Source organism: Orycteropus afer, unplaced genomic scaffold (genome assembly GCF_000298275.1).
Source record: "Orycteropus afer afer isolate SDZICR_OR568_19922 unplaced genomic scaffold, OryAfe1.0 scaffold00009, whole genome shotgun sequence".
NCBI lineage: Eukaryota > Metazoa > Chordata > Mammalia > Tubulidentata > Orycteropodidae > Orycteropus > Orycteropus afer.
The window spans coordinates 7,128,151-7,150,206 of NW_006921596.1; the positions used below are offsets into that span (position 1 = coordinate 7,128,151).

At 38.6% G+C, this 22,056-nt stretch overlaps 1 protein-coding gene across 1 annotated transcript in view; it reads right to left on the bottom strand.

Moving 5' to 3' along the window:
- The window catches only part of ITFG1 (integrin alpha FG-GAP repeat containing 1), a 412,834-nt gene that overhangs the window by 361,088 nt on the left and 29,690 nt on the right, over positions 1–22,056 (bottom strand). Inside the window, exons 4-5 of the mRNA XM_007946857.2 lie at positions 21,727–21,784; positions 20,086–20,160 (exon numbers count right to left, since the gene is read on the bottom strand). Coding sequence (XP_007945048.1) covers positions 20,086–20,160; positions 21,727–21,784 — 133 coding nt within the window. The remainder of the gene's footprint in view (positions 1–20,085; positions 20,161–21,726; positions 21,785–22,056) is intronic.

Sequence of the window (22,056 nt, forward strand, 5' to 3'; positions counted from 1 at the left end):
GTTCCATCTGGTGAAGTCCAAGTGTACAGCCTCCATTTGTGTTGTTGAAAAAAGGTGTTTGCAATGAACAAGTCGTTGGTCTTGCAAAATTCTACCATGCAAGTTCCAGCATTATTTCTGTCACCAAGGCCAAATCTTCCAACTAATGGGTGATTCTTCTTTGTTTCCAACTTTTGCATTCCAGTCACCCTGATATTTAACACATCCTGATTGCATGTTTGGTCAATTTCAGACTATAGAAGTTGATAAAATTCTTCAATTTCCTGATCTTTGGCTTTGGTGGTTGGTGCATAAATTTGAGTAACAGTTGTATTAACGGGTCTTCCTTGTAGGCGTATGGATATTACTGTATCACTGACAACATTGTACTTCAGGACAGATCTTGAAACATCCTTTGTGATGATGAATGCCATGCCATTCCTCTTCAATGTGTCATTCCTGGCATAGTAGATCACATGGTTGTCTGATTCAAAATGGCCAAAACCAGTCCATTTCAGCTCACCAACGCCAAGGATATCAATCTTTATGCATTCCATTTCCTTTTTGACAACTTCCAATTTTCCTAGATTCATACTTCGTACATTTCATGTTCCGACGATTAATGGATGTCTGCAGCTGTTTCTCTTCAATTTGAGTGATGCCACATCAGCAAATGGAGGTCTCGAAAACTTTACCTTACCCATAGGAATAAGGCTGGGTTTACTCAGATGATGCAGTTCTTTCCCAGTCCCATTTTGAGAGCCTTCTAACCTAACCGGACTATTCATAAAGTGGTGCGGTAATGTTATCAAACAGTGTTTTTTTGCTATTCATAAGGTTTTTCCTGGCCAATCATTTGAGAAGTGGATGGCCTCCTCCTTCTTCCTAGTCTGTCTCAGTCTGTAAGCTGGGCTGATACCTGTGCACCATGTGCATCCCGCTGTGTTACAAACACCAGTGGCTCAGCCTCAAACCTCACATCTACACGTCACCATGGTAGGACAAACAGACAGATAGGTTTGTCTTCCTGTTGTAAACCTCTCGTACCACCCTTACCTGGGTCCCTGTGGCTGACTCCTCCTCTGTCCAGATTCCTAGGCCTTTTAATCCCCTTCCTTCAGCTCACCCGCCCTGCTGCTTTGGGCATGCCGGAGTTCCTCTCCTCACCTGGATCCCTGGGGCTGACTGCTCCTCTGTCAGGGTTCCAGGCTTTTAATCCCCTTTTTCCTGCTCTCCCTCACTATTGCTTTGGGCGTGGCTGAGTTCCTCTCCTCACCTGGATCCCTGCGGCTGATATATTAGGGCCTCTAAATTTGTCCCTAGTTTTTCCTTGAGAAACTCTATAGTTTTAAGTTTCACATTTAAGTCTTTGATCCATCTGGAGTTCGTTTTTGTGTATGGTGTGAGGTATAGATCTTGTTTCATTTTTCTGCAAATGGATCTCCAGTTTTGCCAGCACCATTTATTAAACAAACATTCTCTTCCCCATTTAATGGATTTGGGGCCTTTGTCAAAGATCAGCTGACTATAGGTCAATGGATCTATTTCTGGGATCTCAGTTCTATTCCATTGGTCTATGTATCTGTCATTGAACCAATACCAGGCAGTTTTGACTACTGTGGCTGTATAGTAGGTTTTGAGATCCAGCAGTGTGAGACGTCCTACTTTGTTCTTCTTCTTCAATAGTGATTTGCTTATCCAATATGGAAAGGTCTCTTTCCTTTCCATATAAAGTTAGTGATTGGCTTTTCCATAACCCACCAGCCACTCCTCGGAAGGAAGGTTGGGCAATATACTTCCGTAGTGATACTGCCTCAGAAACCCAAGGAGGGGTCGCTAAGAGTCGGGTCTGACTCGACAGCACATAACAACAACAACAACAAAGAATGTTGATAAGATCTGGATTGGGATTGCATTGTATATATAGATTGCTTTGGTAGAATTGAAATTTTCACAATGTTCAATCTTCCTATCCACGAGCATGGGATGTTCTTCCATGTATGTAGAGCTCTTATGGTTTCCTGAAGTAGTTTTTTATAGTTTTCTTTGTAGAGGTCTTTTGTGTCCCTGGTAAGATTTATTCCCAAGTGTTTTATTTTTTTGGTAGCTCTATTGAAAACGGTATTGATTTCCTTATTTCTTTTTCAGCAATCTCTTTGCTGGTGTAGAGGAATCCAACTGATTTTTGGATGTTGATCTTATATCCTGCCACGATGCTAAATCTCAATTAGTTCCAGTAGATTTTTGACTGAGTCTCTTGGGTTTTCTAGGTACAGGATCATATCATCAGCAAATAGGGATAGTTTGACTTCTTTCTTACTAATCTGGATGCCTTTGATTTCCCTTTCTTCCCTTATGGCACTGGCTAGGACTTCCAGTACAATGTTGAATAGAAGTGGTGATAGCGGGCATCCTTGTCTGGTTCCTGTTCTCAAGAGGTATGGTTTCAGTCTCTCTCCATTGAGAATAATGTTGGCTGTTGGTTTTGCATAAATGCCCTTTATTATGTTGAGGAATGTCCCTTCTATTCCTATTTTGCTGAGAGTTTTGATCAGGAATGGGTGTTGGATTTTATCAAATGCCTTTTCTGCATCAATTGATATGATCATGTGGTTCTTCTCCTTTGTTTTATATACGTGGTGGATGACATTGATCGTTTTACTAATGTTGAACCATCCCTGCATACCTGATATGAACCCCACTTGGTCGTAATGAATGATTTTTTTGATATGTGTTGGAGTCTATTGGCTAGGATTTTGTGGTTCTTCTCCTTTGTTTTATATACGTGGTGGATGACATTGATCGTTTTACTAATGTTGAACCATCCCTGCATACCTGATATGAACCCCACTTGGTCGTAATGAATGATTTTTTTGATATGTTGTTGGAGTCTATTGGCTAGGATTTTGTTGAAGGTTTTTGCATCTATATTCATGAGGGATATCTGTCTGTAGTTTTTCTTTTGAGTGATGTCTTTGCCTGTTTTTGGTATCAAGGTTATGCTTGCTTCATAAAATGAGTTAGGTAGGATCCCATCCTTTTCTATGGTTTGGAATAGTTTGAATAGGATTGGTATCAGTTCTTCTCTGAATGTTTGGTAAAATTCTCTGGTGAAACCGTCTGGGCCAGGCCCTCTGAGTTTTTATATCCCTTACAAAATGCATCATTAGTAAGGTTTAGGAAGAGTAAGGAATATGGCTTTCGCATGTGAAACAGAAAAGCAGGTACATTCTTGGGGACACGAAATTTAGGTATGAGTATCTATAAAACCCAAATATCTAGAACATGATTTGCTTAAAACAATCTGTGCTTATTACATACTCTTTGGAAGTTTTATAGTAAAATAAGCGAACACAGACTATTGTGCTGGGTTTCCAAAGATTACCTATTCCACATGCTCTTTTACATTCTGATCATGCTGATCATGTCATAGCCCCATCAAAAGGTGGCATCTATAAACTATACTCCCCTTGAATCTTGGCTGGGCCTTTGATCTATTCTGACCAACAGAATACAGCAGAACTGTGATGCTGTTTAACTTCCAAAGCTGAGCCTTAAGACATCTGTGGTTTCCACCAACACGTTTTGGAGTGCTCCTCCTTGAAATACAGCCATTATGCTACAAGGAAGTCTAAACTAGTCACGTGGAGAAAGAGTAGTCACCCGAAGGAGCACCAAGGTGCTATACATGACAACGAAGCTTTCTTGGACCTTCCAAGATCCTAGCCACCAGCTGAATGCAGTTGGGTGAATGAGTTCAGTGAGAAGAACCACTCAGCTAAGCCTTGATCAAATTCCTGGCCTACGGAATTAAGAGTAAATAAAATAAATGGTTATTGTTTTAAGCCACTAAATCTTGGGGTAGTATGTTACATTGCTACAGATAAGCAAAACAGTACCACAGGTTAAAGATCACTGCTTCAGTTCCCCACTCTCATTCCCAGGAAGGCAGATTAGCATGTAGCAATCCTGCTATATGACAGGGAAAGGGACAAATGAGACAGAGGCAAAAATGTTATCAATCTCCTTATTTTACTGTTCTCTGGTGGTGTAGAGGTTAAGGCATTTGGCTGATGACCAAAATGTCAGTGGTCTGAACCTACCAGCCGCTCCGAAGAAGAAAGATAAGGCAGTCTGTTTCTGTAAAGATTTAAAGCTTTGGAAACCCAATGGGGGCTGCTATGAGTAGGAATAGAGACAATGATAGTGAGTCTGGGTGGTTTTGGTTATGTATCTAATCACCACTGAAGTCCTCTGTGATTACCACAATGGTAATGATCTTACAGAAATAAAAGAAGAGCACAGATCAAGAATCAAATCCCAGATCTACCATTTATTTACATGTTGTAACCTTGAAGTGTCATGGAACCTTTGAATTAGCCACTTAACCGTTCAATAAATAGCCTCTTTCTATTTAGTCACTGTTAACCACACATTATCTGTTTTGAGGAAATAAGACAAATGATGTACAGTGCCAAGCCCAGAGTCAATCAGTAGATATTTAAAACAAAAACAAAAAAACCAAACAGGCTCATTTGAGATTTTCTTTCTCTGTTCCTTCACTATTCAACCCTGAGCTTCACACAGAACAGAAAAATCATGCAATCCCGTATGTCTCCTCTACAGGGTCAGGGTGAGTAGTAGTATATATGGAGAAAAGTAGGAAAAGAGGCATCACTAACTACAAAATCACCCTGGCAAATACTCTATTAATCATTCATTCTCAGTCTCAGTCAGAAGTCAAAGGTGTGAGACCAGATATAGCTTAAGGACTTCTCAGTGTTATCTAAAGTCCATGGAAGAAAATATGAAGCTTTCTTTTTAGCCACACTGCAGTGCAGTAAATCGTTTAATATGGCCCTTCTAGTCATCGTCCTCCATTTTGTGATATAACGTAAATGCTAATCCCTGAGCTCTGGTGGCATAGTGCCTAAGGTATCTGAATGCTAACCAGAAGGCTCGTGGTTCAAACCCACCAGCCACTCCTTGGAAGGAAGATTGGGTAATCTATTTCCATAGTAATACCACCTTGGAAACTCAAAGAGGGGTCGATATGAGTCTGATCCGACTTGACGGCAGTGCATTTGGTGTTTTGAGTTTTTATGCCTGTTGAAAGCAAAGATACCAGAAAGGTGTTTATCTGTGTTTTACTGACCATGCAAAAGCATTCAATTGTGTGGATCATAACAATTTATGCATAACATTGAGAAGAATGGGAATCCCAGAACACTTACTTGTGTTCATGAGAACCCATACACAGACCAGGAGATGTCATACAAATAGAACAAGGGGATACTGTATGGTTAAAAATCAGGAAGGGATCTAACAGTGTTCTCTCCCCTCCCCTCCCACTGTTAGATAGGTAGAGACAAGTATTGATTTGGGTGAAGAGAAGGGCAATGTACCAAATATGAGTGATCAACATGGCGGCATTGAGGAAGAGGAAGACATACATGTACATGGGAGGTACGAACAACAAAGATGAACCCTATTGCACATACAGTACTGCATTGTCAGTGAAGGCAAACAGGGTTATACAGGTGGTTAGATGGGTGGACAGGCTGAACTATTAGGGATGTCTACGCGGGGGGGGGGGCGACCCAAGAATATGTATATAGTTGGTGACCAATGTTTCTACAAGTGTATTTGTATCTCTTACAAGTGTAAGAATTCCTAGGTGTATAGTAGATCTGACAAGGGACAAGTCTGCAGTCGCATCTTGGGCACAGCCAGCTATCCAGAGGGAAATAGTAGTTGAACCGTTGGGCTTGGGACCATAGTTGTAGGGGGCATCAAGCTCAATCGCTATAACACACTACACAAAACATTGTTCCAGCTCCTACTCTGGTGAGTAGCAACTGGGATCTTAAAACCTGTGAGCAGCCATATAGATACAACAATGGGTCTCTCCTCATCCAGAACAAAGAAGAATGAAAAAAAAAACCAAAGATGCATGGAAACAATTAGTGAAAGTGACTGGTACACCATGAGATCCTCAGCCTATACAACTATGAGACCAGAAGAATGAGATGGCGCCTGGCTACCACTGTCAACCACTCAGAAGGGATCTATGTAGGAGATCCTGGATAGAGTGGGAGAACAATGTGGGAAAACTCAAAATCATTTGGGGAAAAAAAAAAGGGACCAGGTTTGCTGGTCTGATAGAGCCTGGTGGAACCACTGAGACTACGGACCCTAGCTGCCCTTCAGGTCTGGAATTGAACCCACACCTGTGGCTTTCACCCAAACAAACGACAGGCATATGAGGTGAACATTTACACTAGGTAGATACACTCCTTGGAGAGTACAGTCATGGGAGAATAGACAGGCTGTTGATGCACAGGGAGACAGCTCAGGAGCAGGAGTACATGTAGGGATGGACACAGGGAAGAGGTAACTATCAGGAGGAAGTGAGAGGGGAGCTGTTGCATTGGGGTAAATTGTAGTCAATGTCAAGACACAAAGTGCATGTGAACTTGCTCTGTAAACTTTCATCCACATCACAATTTAAAAAAATAAAAAGAAAAAAAATCATGAAGACAGTGTGTCAGGGTTATATTCTTCACGATATTTATTCAATCTGTATGCTGAGAAAATGATCCAAGAAGCTGGAGTATATGAAGAATGTGGCATCGGGATTGGAGGAAGACTCATTAACAACCTGCAATATGCAAATGACACAACTTTGCTTGCTAAAAGTGAGGATGACTTGAAGCACTTACTGATGAAGACTAAAGACTACAGTCTGCAGTATGGATTACATCTCAACATAAAGAAACCAAAAATCCTCACAACTGGACCAATAAGCAGCATCATGATAAATGGAGAAAAGATTGAAGTTGTCAAAGATTTCATATTACCTGGTTCCACAATCAACACCAATGAAAGCAGCAGTCAAGACATCAGACAACATACTGCACTTGGAAAATGTGCTGTGAAAGACCTCTTTAAAGTGCTGAAGAGCAAAGATGTCTCCTGGAAGACTAAGGTGCACCTAACCCAAGCCATGGTATTTTCAATAGCCTCATATGCATGTGAGAGCCAGACAATGAATAAGGAAGACCGAAGAAGAGTTGATACTTTTGAGTTGTGGTGTTGGCAAAGAATACTGAAGTACCATGGACTCCCAAAAGAACCAACCAATCTGTCCTGGAAGAAGTGCAGCCGAAATGCTCCTTGAAAGCGAGAATGCCAGACTTAATTTGACCTACTTTACTCATGTTGTCAGAAGGGACCATTCTTGGAGAAGGATATCATGCTTGGTAAAGAGGAGGGTCAATGAAAAAGAGGAAGGCCCTCAATGAAATGGACTGACACAGTGGCTGCAACAATGGGCTCAGGTATATAGCAAGTATTGTGAGGCTGACACATGACTAGGCAATGTTTCATTCTGTTGTACACAGAGTCGGTATGAGCTGGGGCTGACTCGAGGGCATCTAACAACAACAGTGCCTGTTTAGTGTGGGATGCATCTCAGTCCTGCCTTGCTGGAGGTTATGACTCAAATCACCACCCTGAGCTTCTTTAAGGGTATATATGTGAATGTTCTGGGAAAGTTTACTCTCTCTTGCTCTGGTTTTGCATTTGGTTCATCACCAACTCACCCCTGGATTTGAGACAGCAGGTGTCTTCTGATCTGCTCATTTGGGTTTGCCAACCCCTGCAAACCACATGAGCTGGGAGAATTCTCCAGACCTACCCACAGACCTGGGACTTGACAGCCTGCCAGCCTCCACCACCACCACATGAGCAGTTTCCTTGGGAGTTTCTGAGTTCTGTGAGATGTGAACTACTGTGAACTACGGAACCCTATGATGGAAGGAAGATTATTGAGGGGAGCAAGAGGGTTTGGTGTCAGAGGTGATGGAATGGCATGGCAGTTTGGAAAAGTTGGACATTCGGAACATCTTTAACCTCTGTCTCATAGGGACTGGCTTTGTGCTGATCTTTTTAAGAGAATTTATTCAAGTGCACATTCTTTACTTTGTCCCAATATTCCTGTCTCCAAAGGCTGTGTGGTGTAGTGGGTAAGACATTTGGCTGCTAACCAGAAGGTCAGCAGCTCAAACCCACCAGGTGCTCTGCAGGAGGAAGATGAGGCAATCTACTGCCATAAAGATTTACACCCTTGGAAACCCAATAGGGGTCACGATGAGCTGGAATCAACTCAGTGGCAGTGGGTTTTTTGGTTTAGAGGCTGTGCAACAGTAATAACCCCAAAAAGAGACATGCCTAGTAGAACTGGCTCCTATGGCAGTCAGTAACAGAAGAGTAAGCAGTTTGAAGTACATGTCCCCACAGCTGAGCCTACACCTCTGCACGGCACTACTGTGGAACTCACTCAGGAAAAGCAGCTTAGAGCTTAGACCTCCAAATTGCTAAAAATATTTGTTGGACATTTTCAAAGTAGCTCTAGTGGTGTAATGTCTAACTTCCATAAAGATTTACCTCCTCGGAAACCCAAGGAGGGGTCACTATGTGTCAGAATCAACTTGATGGCACCGAGTTTGTTTGTTTTTTTTTAATGGCATTTTTAACAGAGTATATTTTTTAAAAAAATGCAATAGGAATCTAATGAAAGAGGATTAATGAACTTGTATTTTCAGAAATTATGAACTATTTTGATATATTTTACCCTAAATTGAAACGACTAGTTATTCAGTATCTGCTGAATACACGGCTTCTTTAACTATGCTTGTTTTAATATAGAATTTTTCAATACATATGCAAGTAGTAATGAGATAAAGTGATTTTCCCTCTAATGAGGAACAAAATTTTGACACATTTAATTCAAATGTAAAATACGCTCAACTTGAGACATTGTTTAATTATAATCAATTACAACCTTCATAATTAAACCTTACTATCAGTTTTTTTTTTGCACAGAAACTTTAAACTATGTTACTTCTCAAAAGCTGTTATCTTTTTAATTTCTCCAGAGAGGCTGATAATATACAAAGAATATATATTCAACATTTTTAAGATTGAAATAAATATAAAGTATGTAAGATTTGAGGTTATTACCTTAAATTATTCTCCTAGGCAAAAAAAAAAAAAAAAATCACTAAAATACTGCACTACCAACCAGAATCTAAAATAAAGCAGCAAGATAAATTACCAGAGATTCTTGGGTCATGTGACCCCTCAGAAACTTCTGGTAGGACTCCAAGAAACAAAATACAGATCCTTAGGTCACTAAGACATGTTAATTGAAATAATCCCAGCACGTAAATTTTAAGTCATCTGCTAAAGCTTTTCATTGTTTCTGTGGTTTAATTAAAAAAGAAAAATATTTAGGTGAGAAACACTGGGAGAACAAATGAATTTCTCTCTGGTCGCTAAGTTTTTCTAGCAAATGAGGAAAGTTAGAAAATTGATGCATTGTTTCCATGGAAATACTGATAAAAAACTGACTTCAAGTTCTAATGGATTCCTTTTAACAAGAGTTAAAAATATAAATGCTGTGTAGAGTGGGAAGGGAAGGGGGCTGTGAGGAGAATTCAGAGAAAATCTGATTCATCTCAAAGCCACATTTTTTGGGTTGCTTTATCAGTGTTAATGCTGATCACAAAATTTAAAAGTTGTGTTGATGATTATTTGGTTTTGTGTTACAATCTCATCATAATTTGTATATACTTTCTATATAATTGGTTTAGTCAACAATATTATATTATGATTTCATTAAGATACATATTTGCAATTATTTTCTGTAATGCATCATCAAACACATTAACTCAGCAGTAAAAAGGAAGGATGATTTAATAAATCAATTACTGGTTATAATGTTGGAAAACATGAAAGTTAGAAGGAAAAATTGGGATTTATTAATTGGGGGTTGAGAGTTCCTAACTATATTTAAAAAGATACATTTCTTTTTCCTAATAATGGGGAACAAAAACCCATCCACACAATTTACAATTAAAAATGGATGATTTCAATGCCATTAATATTACATTCAAAATTTTTGTTTAATCTCTTGTGAAGTAAACACTGTATGGCAAAATATATATTTGTCATATTTGAAGATTAAGGTATGCCTGACCCAAGGCATGGTATTTTTAATAGCTTCATATGCATATGAACTGTGGGATGACATCAAGAACATCATCCATGAAGAAAACAAAAGGTCATTAAAAAGACAGGAAAGGAAGAAAAGACAAAAATAATGGCTGTCAGAAGAGACTCTTAGAAACTTGTCCTTGAACGGAAAGTAGCTCGAGCAAATAGAAGAAATGACAAGATAAAAGAGCTGAACAAAAGATTTCAAAGAGCAGTTCAAGAAAACAAAGTCAATAATTATAATGAAATGTGCAAAGACCTGGAGTTAGAAAACCAAAAGGGAAGAACATACTCAGCATTTCTCAAGCTGAAAGAACTGAAGAAAACATTTAGGCTTCGAGCTGCAATATTGAAAGATTCTATGGGCAATATATTGAATGATGCAAGACACATCAAAAGAAGATGGAAGGAATACACAGAGTCACTATACCAAAAAGAACTGGTTGATATTCATCCATTTCATGAGGTGGCATATAATCAAGAACCAATGATACTGAAGGAAAAAGTTGAAGCTGCACTGAAGAAACTGGCAAAAAAATAAGGCTCCAGGAATTGATGGAATACCCACTGAGATGTTTCAACATGCGAATGCCCCACTGGAGGCACTCACTCAGCTATGCCAAGAGATTTGGAAGACAGCTACCTGGCCAACTGACTGGAAGAGATCCATATTTGTACCCATTCCAAGGAAAGGTGATCCCACAGGTTGTGGAAATTATCGAACAGTATCATTAATATCACATGCAAGTAAAATCTTACTGAAGATAATTCACAAACGGACAATTTCAAGAAATGCAAGCTGGATTCAGAAGAGGGCATGGAATGAGGGATATCATAGCTGATGTCAAATGGATGTTGGCTCAAAGTAAAGAATGCCAGAAAGATGTTTACTTGTGTTTTATTAACTATGCAAAAGCATTTGATTGTGTGGATCATAACAAATTATGGATAACATTAAGAAGAATGGGAATTCCCAAACACTTGATTGTACTCATGAGGAACCTGTACCGTGACCAGGAGGCTGTCGTTCAAACAGAACAAAGGGATACTGCATTGTTTAAAATCAGGAAAAGAGGGCATCAAGGTTGTATCCTTTCACCATAGTTAATTCAATCTATATGTTAAGCAAATAATCTGAGAAGCCGGAGCATATGAAGAAGAATGTGGCATCAGGATTGGAAGAGGGCACATTAACAACCTGTGATATGCAGATGACACAACTTTGCTTGCTGAAAGTGAGGATGACTTGAAGCACTTACTGATGAGGACTGAAGACTACAGTTTGCAGTGTGGATCACACCTCAATATAAAGAAAACAAAAATCCTTACAACTGGACCAATAAGCAGCATAATGATAAATGGAGAAAAGACTGAAGGTGTCAAAGCCTTTGTTTTACTTCGTTCTACAATCAACACCAATGGAAGCAGCAGGCAAGACATCCGATGATATATTACATTAGGCAAATCTGCTGTGAAAGACCTCTTTCAAGTGTTGAAGAACAAAGATGTCTCCTTGAAGACTATGGTGTGGCTAACCCAAGGCATGGTATTTTCAGTTGCCTTTTATGTGTGAGAGCTGGACAATGAATAAGGAAGACTGGAGAAGAGTTGATGCTTTTGAGTTGTGGTGTTAGTAAAGAATGCTGAAAGTACCATGGACTGCTAAAAGAACAAATCTATCCTGGAAGAAGTGCAGCCAGAATGCTCCTTGGAAGCGAGAACATCCAGACTTAGTCTCACCTACTTTGGTCATGTTGTCAAAAGGGACCATTCTCTGAAGAAGGATCCACGCTTGGTAAAGTGGAGCGTCAATGAAAGAGGGGAAGGCCCTCAACAAGATGGACTGACACAGTGGCCGCAACGATGGGCTCAGGTATAGCAGGGATCGTGAGGCTGGCACAGGACCAGGCAGCGTTTTGTTCTGTTGTACATAAGGTCACTATTGAGTCAGACACGACTGGATGGCACCTAATAACAACATATGCATATCTGAGCTAGAAAATGTATCCATTTTTCTGAGATCTTCTTTAAGACCTCAGAAGAACTAATACATTTTAGTTGTGGTGGTGGTGATGGAAGAATACTGAATATACTATGGACTGTTACAAGAACAAACATGGCCAGACTTCATATCTCATACTTTGGTTAGGTTGTCAGAAGGGACCAATCCCTGGAAAAGGTTCACGGTGGGTAAAGCAGAGGATAAGCAAAACAGGGGAACACCCCTGACAAGATGTACTGACACAGTGGCTATGGCAACGAGCTCAAGCATGGCATGGGATAGTGCAGGACTGGGCAGAGTTCAGTTCTGTTGTCCAGAGGGTCACTGTGAGTTAGAATTGACTCAATGGCACCTGAAAATAACGGCAATATCCCAAATACACAACTCAGGCCTGATCCAGTAACATTTTTTAGCTTGATATATGAGTCATAGAAAATGTGAACAAATCAAGATTACATTTGGCTTTGATTAAAATTACAGGTACAAGTGTTTTCATTTCAATTACAAAAAAAAAAAAAAAAAAAACCTTTCAATGCTTATGCAACATCAGTTCCAAATACCTTTTATAGAAAATGCTCATTAATGATAACCTTACATCACTGCAGAAGCTGCTCTACAATTTAATAGCTAAGTGTTATTTCTAAGTAACATGCTACATTATTATATTATTTCAAGTCATTATAAAGTGAGGTTAAGGTGCAAATTGAAGCCTCACCTTTGACCATTTAACACACTTCAATTATCTCTGGCACCTCAGCGGATACAGCACCCTTTTTTCCTACTACTATCAGGCAACTCCCCCAACTACACCAATTACAAGTGATTCTTCTGTCTCAATGGTGGCACCCTGGTTAAAGCACTCAGTTGCTAACCAAAAGGTCAACAGTTTGAACTCACCAACTGCTCCACAGGACAAAGAAGTGGCAGTTTGCTTCCATAAACATTACAGCCTTGGAAACTCTATGAGGCCGTTCTATTCTGTCCTATAGGGTCACTATGTGTCAGAATCAATTCCTTGGCAACGGTTTTTGCTTCTGCCTAGCTGTTTAGCCTGTCTGCCTAGCCTGGCTATCCACACCTTTTCTTTTACCAAACTGGTTGTCCTACTTTACCTGTGGGCAATCTTATTATTTCCAAGCTTGCACTGGGCCAGGTTATAGCCATGAGCTTTCCAGCACAACTGTATGAAAGCATGTAGCACTGGATTTAAATATCATCACAAGTTTCCCATAAAACAAAGGTGCTGGCCATATTTTATTAAATTTCAGATAACCTTGGGTCTTACATTCCCATAAAACTCAATATTGAAGTTACAACAGTTAGTTTAGGTTTCTCAATAAATCAGTGAGTTTGGATTTCTTGATTAGCAAGGTTAGGTGGCCCATGTGAATGGTCCAAAATGTCACTGCTGATGGCTTTTCCACTTATGCATCTGGTCATGTGCTGGCACATTTTAAAAGTGATATGGCCTAAATATATTTTTCTTACTTTAGTAACATATAAATGCTTGCTCCCACATGGGCTTGTTCAGCTTTTGTTGTCTGAATCTTAATGCTATTGCTAAGGCTACAGTCATGTTAATGTTATCAACAGAAATGTTCTGTCAATTTATGTAATTTCATTCTTTAAATTGGCATCAAGACAAATCTTGAGTTCCAACTTGTCACTAAGACTATGGTTAGCTATATTGTTTAATCTGCTCCATCATAAAATAACAGACTAGTACTTGAGGCAGAGTAAGTTTTTAAAACATTATTAAGAGGCATTAGAGAAAAATTCTAACATAGAAATCAGGTAAATAAGCTATGAAACTATCACATGATATTCTAAATAGTTTTCTTGTAGATTAGGTAGAAAAATCAATAAACATATTAAAAGTTTTACTCTTTGAAGTGTCAACACTCTATTATAAATTAAAAAATTGATTTCTAAAAATCAAACCGTACCAGATTAAAGATATTCCAAGTATTTCTTTGACTAAAATGGAGATTACCATTAAATACACAAGGCCAAAAATCATCATCCTTCTCAATCATAGTCTCCATTCAAAGAGCAAAGGAAAGACATAGTGTTCCTCAAGCAGTTTCAATCCAAAGTAAAGTAGCAGGACTGGCAAAGTAGGAGTAGCTTGTTCACCCTATCCTCATCCAGTCAGCGCTCAGTTCCCACAAGATATGGCCACAAAGGCAAAGCAGGATCTCTGTAAAACTGGTCATTATAGCAGTGCTCTCTTCCAGACATTTTCAAAGTTTAAGGTAAAAAAAAATAGATTTCACACACAGTAAGTCTCTCAAAGCTCACTATGACTAGCAACAAATAACCCATATATTTTATTTTAATTTTTGCAGTGTTTCCTCCCCTCCCCTTCCACCCCTGGTAACCAATAAAGAAAGTTTCCTTCCATATATAAACTTTTCCTTGGCTTTTTACAATAATGAACTAATATTTGTCCTTCTGTGATTGACTTATTTCACTCAACTGTGATTGACTATTTTACAGCAGTGTAAAACACCTGTATATTTTAATGAAAATTTTCAGAAAAAGTGATAGGAAATGTGGCACTTCAAAGCACTTTCAGTTTTGACAATTTACTCATCTGTGTGCCTGTGAAACCTATTTCAAAAACTAATCATAAAGGGATACTACTTCCTCAAAACATGGAAGGAAAATTCATTCGATTTCCAAGTTGGTTCTGACTCACAGCAAGCCTCTCTGTAACAGAACAAACACTGACAGGTGTTGTGCCATCATCTCAACTGTTGCCATGCCTGAGCCCATCGTTGCAGACACTGTATCAATACAACTCGTTGAGGGTCTTCCCTTTTCTTGCTGACCTTCTACTTTACCAAACATGATGTCCTTCTCCAGGGACTGCTCCCTTCTGACACCATGACCAAAGTATGAGAGACGAAGTCTGGCCATTCTCACTCCTAAGGAGCATTCTGGCTGTACTTCCTCCAAGATCTGTTCATTCTTCTAGCAGTCCATGGCACATTCAATATTTTTCACCAAACCCATAATTCAAATGAACAATTCTTCTTCGATGTTCCTTATTCATTGTGCAACTCTCACGTACATATGAGGCTATTGATAATACCATGGTTTGGGTCAGGGCCACCTTAGCTTTCAAAGTGATATAAATAAATAACATACTTTTATATTTCTGAGAATATATTTCTAGAGAACCCAGATTAACGTATTTTGTACCCAGAGTGGCATCTAAAGAAAAAAGTCATAAGGATGTATTTTCTACATTGGTTCTCAAGTTTGATTAGTTGTACAGACGCTGATGACTCTGTCTCCATTAGTAAGGACAGTGCTGCTAATCCACAGCATGAGGTGACAATGTTAACACACAAAACAGCACCAGCAACAGATCAAGTACTGCTGAGAAGTAAGGCTCTGGTGATCACGTGTTTGTTACTTTTCTGCAATTTGTTTCAGAATGAGGACTATAAGGAAGCTGGTTGGTTGACCTATGTCCTCTAGACAAAGGGGTGAAAACAGATGAGTACAGGGCTTCGGGGTCACGGCTCAAGTGCTGCATAAAAGACCTCAATATTTCCACCTGCACTCTGAAAGAAAAATTTATTTCTTGTCGTACCAGAGCTGAAATGCTGAAAACCAAACCCAGAATCTAATCACAAGAGTTGCTGAATTACAACACCGATTGAATTGTCAACCTCAAACAGTGTCTGCAGTTAAAGTGAGGGCACTGATTGGGAAGAAATGGGATCCTGAAACTTTTGATGTGTCATATGGGCAGAAAATCAAAATGGTGGGGAAACTTAGCCCCTAAATTTCATTTGATCATCCCACCAGGGGAAAAAAAAAACATGACCAGCTGAGCTGCTTGTTGAGGAAAAAGGGAATACAGAAGGGTCGTGGGAGAAGGTAGTTCCAAATACTAGCTACAACAACATGACTAACTGCAGAAATGAGGACAGTTACTGTTATGAGTATTCTTTCCTTGTATGTGTGCAACAAATATTTTTTTGTTTTCATCAGTTATAAAATATAAGATGTAAAAGAGGCTAATGTGTTTTTGATTTTATGTATGTTACTTATATCATGTTAGGCACAAGCATGACCTTATCGTTGTCTTTAATTAGAGATCATGTATGCCTGAAGGAGACATATATAGGTGCTAAGTCGACAAAGGGTGGAGTGTGATAGTCAAGGCTACATGTCACCTTAACTGGGCCATGATTCTTAGTGGTTTAGCACTTACTATGTAGTCAATTCTCCATGATGAGATCTGACATAATGTAGTAACTTCCATGATGAGCTCTGCTGTGAGCAGCCTGTCAGTTCAAAGGGAGTTTTCTCAGGGGTGTTGCTTGCTTCTAATATATATGGATGTCCTGGCAAAGATCTCTGGCTTTTTGCTCTGGATCCTATATCTGGCTCATCATCATCTGGACTTGAACCAGTGGCCTGCCATACTGCCTGCTGATTTCCGAACTGTTGCCTTCATACCCTGTGAACCAACAATCTGCCATTTTACCTGCCCATCTTGGATTTGTCAGCCTCCACAGCCAGCATCTGCTATCCTGACTTCTCATCTTGAGTTCATTAGCTCCTGCAGCTATGTGAGGCAGGAGATGCTTGATGTTTGACCCAGGGATTTGAGACTTGTTAGCCTTTACAATTGCATGAGTCACTTTCTTGAGATAAGTTTTTCTCCCCGTGTATGTAAACTTTACTTGTTTTTCTTCTCAAGAGAAGCCAGCCTAAGACAATCAGTAAGTGTTTAAAGTCTTTTCACTTTCAGCAAGCAAGCTTGTGTCATCAGTATATCACAGGTTGTTAGTGGGTCTTTGTTCAATCCTGATGCTACGTTCTTCATATAGTGCAGCTCCACGGATTATTTGCTCAGCATATTAACTGAGTAAATAAAATCACATCTTTCCTAATTTTAAAGCATTTAGTATCCCCTTGTTCTATCTGAATGACTCCCTCTTGGTTTATGTACAGGTTCCTTATGAGCACAATTAAGTGTTCTGGAATTTCCATTCTTTGCAATGTAATCCATAATTAGTTACAAGCTACATAACCAAATGCCTTTGCATAGTCAATAAAACACAAGTAAACATTTTTTGCTTTCAGTCAAGATTCATCTGCCATCAGCAATATTCCTTGTTCCATGTCCTCTTTTAAATCTGGCTTGAATTTCTGGCAGATCTCTGTCAATATACTGCTGCAATCGTTTTCTAATTATCTTCAGCAAAATTATACTTACATGTGATATTAATGATATTCTTTGATAATTTCCCCATTCTGTTGGATTACCTTTCTTTGGTATGGACACAAACATAGATCTCTTCTAGTTGCAGCTAGGTATTTGTCAAATTTCTTCACATAACTGAACGAGCAGCACTGTATCATTGTTGAAAGATCTCAGTGAGTATTCTGTCAATTCATGGAGCCTTAATTTTCACAAATTCCTTCAGTGTAGCTTGGATTTCTTCAATACCATTAGTTCTTGATCACACACAACCTTCTGAAATAGTTGAACGTCGACAAATTCTTTTTGGTACAGTGACTCTGTTTACTCCTTCCACTTTCTTTTGATGCTTCTTTTGTTTTTATCCTTAGAATCCTTCAATACTGCCAATTGGTGCTTGAAATTTTTTTTTCTTCAGTTCTTTCAGCTTCAGAAATGCCAGCTATGTTCTTCCCTTTTAATTTTCTAACTCCAGGTATTTCATTGTAATACTTTAGTTTGTCTTATTGAGACACCCTTTGAATTTTTCTGTTCAGCTCTTGCAGTCATCATTTCTTTCCTTCGCTTTAGCTTCTTTTCATTCAAGATCAAGTTTCACAGTCTCTTCTGACATCCACTTTGGCCTTTTCTTCCTTTCATGCCTTTTAAATAACCTTTTGCTTGCTTCATGTATGACGTCCTAGGTGTCATCACACAACTTGTCTGGTCTTTGGTCACTGGTGTTCAATAGGTCAAATATATCCCTCAGATGGTTTCTAAATTCTGATGGGACATACTCAAGGTCGTATTTTGGCTCTCAGGAACTTGTTTTAATTTCCTTCAGCCTCAACTTAAACTTGTGTATGAGCAACTGATGGTCTGTTCCACAGCAGCCCCTGGCCTTGTTCTGACTGATGATACTGAGCTTCTCTCAATGGTACTGACACTTTTTCTTTGTTTGCAACTTTCACATTCCAATCACCTGTAATTATCAATACATCTTGATTGCATTTTGGTCAATTTCTGACTGCAGAAGTTGGTGAAAATCTTCAATTTCTTTATGTTTGGCATTACTGGTTGGTATGTAAACTTGAATAGCAGGTGTAATAACTGTTCTTCTTTGTAAGTGTATGTCTATTATTCTTTTACTATCAGTACTGTACTTCAGAGCAGATCTTAAAATGTTCTTTTTGGCAATGATTGTGACACCATTCCTCTTCAATTTGTCCTTCCTGGTAAAATAGACCATCTGATTATCTGATTCAAAATGGCCAATACCAGTTCATTTCAGCTCATATTATAATGCCTATGATCTTCATGCCTTCCACTTTAGTTTTGACACCTTACAGTTCTCCTGTATTTATACTTCATACATTCCATGTTGCAATTACCAATGAATGCTTTCAGCTGCTGCTTCTCATTTAGAGTAGTGTCCCATCAGCAAGTAAAGTTCTTCATAGCTTTTCTTCATCCATACCATTAACGTCAAGTCTACTTTGAGAAGGCAGCTCTTCTCCAGTTGTACTCTGAGTGCCTTCCAACCTAACGGGCCCATCTTCTGTTACTATATTGGACAATATTTCATTGCTATTCATAAAGTTTTCAGTGGCCAATTTTTTCAGAAATGGACCTGGTCATGTCCTTCTTCCTAGTCTGTTTTAATCTGGAAGCTTCACTGAAATTTGTCCACTGTGGGTCACCTTGCTAGTTTTTAAAATATTGTTAACATAGCTTCTAACCTCACAGCAACATGCAAGCCATCACAGTGTGACCAACTGACAGACAAATAGTGATCCAAGTAACTGAGCATGACAATTGACAAAGGTGGTTCTCTGCGCTACCTGTAAAACCAATATACTTAACATGTTCTGTACTCTGGAACTAAACTTTGCCTTATAAAATATAGAAACAAACTAATCAAGTTGAAGCCATCGCATGAACAAATGAATTTTATTAAATTCTACTCTTTTCACTTAGTTTTAAAAACAACAAACTCCTGCTATCAAGAATTCTTGTATAAAGTATTGTTTTATTTAAATCCAGAGAAATTATAATAGAGATCTTTGAACTGCAAGTTTTCAGGCAGTTTTTCCTAAGAGAACAATGGCATGTTTTGGTAACAAGAGAGTCCTACAGTCTGGCAGGACACACTGGTCAGTAATAAGACACATGCTGAAAAGTTTTTAGAGCTTCAAAGAGGAATGTTTATATTGTTATGGAATTACTGATTGGTCACTGAAAAAATGAATGAAAAAGAGAACAAAGTTTGGAAGCTATTGTGATTATGGCGAAAGAGCCAATCTAAGTTTCATATATTTATCCAATTTAAACTAAATCCTTCCATGTTTAAAAACATCTAACTAACCATTATTTAAAGAGCGCTCGTGGCGTAGTGCCTAAGCATTTGACTGCTAACCAGAAGGCTGGTGGTTCAAACCTACCAGCCACTCCTTGGAAGGAAGAATGGGCAATCTACTTCCATAGAGATACCTTCTTGGAAACCCAAGAAAGGGTCGCTATGGGTTGTGACCAACTTGACAGCAGTGAATGTGAGACTGAATCATTATTTAAAGGAGGATCTGTCAAGTTTGTATCTCTAATTTCCAGAGTTAACTGTATCTACAAACCAAGCAGTTGTAGATCAAATCCAATTAGTTTCAGAAAGCTTACGTGGTAAAAAAACACCCTTTTAAAAATCTGTTAGAACAGGATTTCAAATGAGCTCGATTCTACCACCCCACCTCTCAATGTTTAAAACAGTCAGTTCACAAACACATATATACCCTGTTGCAGCAATAATACATACAATTAATTGCCCTGTATAATGATATTTACTCACCCTCCCAGTAGTATCTGTGGCTGGTTGGATTCATTTGTGATACCAAATACATCTGGAATTAAATCACCATTGAAGCTGAAAAGGAAATGTTAAATACATTAAGCTATTTTTTGTCTGTTTGTTTTTAATTCTAATCCTCTCACTTAGCTTTAAAAACAAAAACAAACTTTTGGAAAGTATAGTAGACATTACAATGCTCACGAGTATTTAGCTGTAGTCAATGATATGTGAACAGAGGTGATGTGTCACTTCCAGGCCAAAGCATTTAATTTCTGTTGGTGGACCCTCCAGTCCCCTCTAAATCTGCTATGGTAATGAGAAGAGTATGTGTTTCAGATGGTTCAGCTACAAAGATGTTGAAACCTTTGACAGCCTGACTCTGAGTGATGGCACAAAGCACAGACTATCACTGAACTACACAAGACATTTACTGTGAGCAAGGTATAAACTTTTGTTGTAAGATTTTGGGGTTTTCTACAACCTGTACCCAATCTAACCTATCTCTGAGTGATAAGAAGACAGCACTAATTCCTAAAAAAACTTACAATAGAATCTTGACTCAACTTGTTTAGTTAGATGGGCTTAAGAAAAATAACTCCCAGAAAGAATCTTTAGCTTGTATAAACATTCATACTGGACAGTGAATATTGTAACAACAATGAAAAAGATATACAATTATGAAAGAAATCAAGCTGAGTGTCCTTAAGATTAAAAATTAATTTATAGTTCAGACTTATAACAGCCAGTGACCTATACTGATGTATGACTTTGATTTTAATAACTGTTAAGAAAAGCAGTAGTGGAAACAGGAATGCAGCTATACGTTGCTCCAAGAATGATCTCTATTCCACTGCCATAAAAATCCTGCCAGAAATGTAGATTAAATCTATCATGATATATGAGTCTATTTTAAGGAAATAAATGATAACACTAAGATAAACCTGTAAAAAAAGGACAAAAATTTCTCATACAGAAATCTTTCTAAATATCTGGTAGAAATCCTACATCTTTCTTATCTGTCAATCATGCACTAATATTTTGAGTAATAGCATGGCCAAAATCAACAGAAATCCAAGTGGAATTCATTCAAAGCTATTGGGGGAAAAAAACAAACAAAACCTACAAACCTCTTCCTTCTTCCAAAATTCTAATTTTTGGTTCTCTTTATTTCATCATAAGAAGTTCTAGTGGTAGAATGTCTAAGGCATTTGGTGGTTCAAACCCACCAGCCATTCCACAAAAGAAGAAATAGGGAAATCTACTTCCATAAAGAAACCCAATGCTGGTCACTATGAGTCAGTATTGACTCAGTGGCAGTAGGCTTGGTTTTTTGTTCATCCCACCATGAGAAATAAATACATATCATGTAACCAAGCGGACAGGCCCGTATCACCTTTAGCTGCTGTTGTCAGGTGCTGTGAGTCAGTGCTGACTCACAGCAACCCTATGTGCAAAGAACAAAGCACTGCTGGTCCTGCACCATCCTCATAACTTCTTCTATGTTTGAGCCCATTATTACAGCCAACCGGGGAGGGTAAATTTTGTATCAATACTAATTTGCAAAGTAATTTCCTATGCAAAAGATTTTATTTTATATTTGTAAATGTAAAATCTTTCAAAGGGAAGCAAGTTCATACTTACTCCATAATTAGTGGTTCATCTTGAAAGGTCCTATTGAGTATGGTCATATTGTTAGGATCTGTATAGAAAGAAAAAATACAGAGTAGACAATGCATATATTATTTTTGGTATCTACACTTAAAGGGAAAATATTCTTTTATGCTTTTCAAGACTACTTTCTAATTTATTCCAGGTATTACCACTAATAAGGAGCTCTGGCAGCACAGTGGTTAAAGCATTTGTCTGCTAACCACAAGGTCAGCAGTTGGAACCTACAGCCACTCTGTGGGAGAAAAATGACACAATGTTTCTGTAAATATTTACAGCCTTGAAAACTCCATGGGGAAGTTC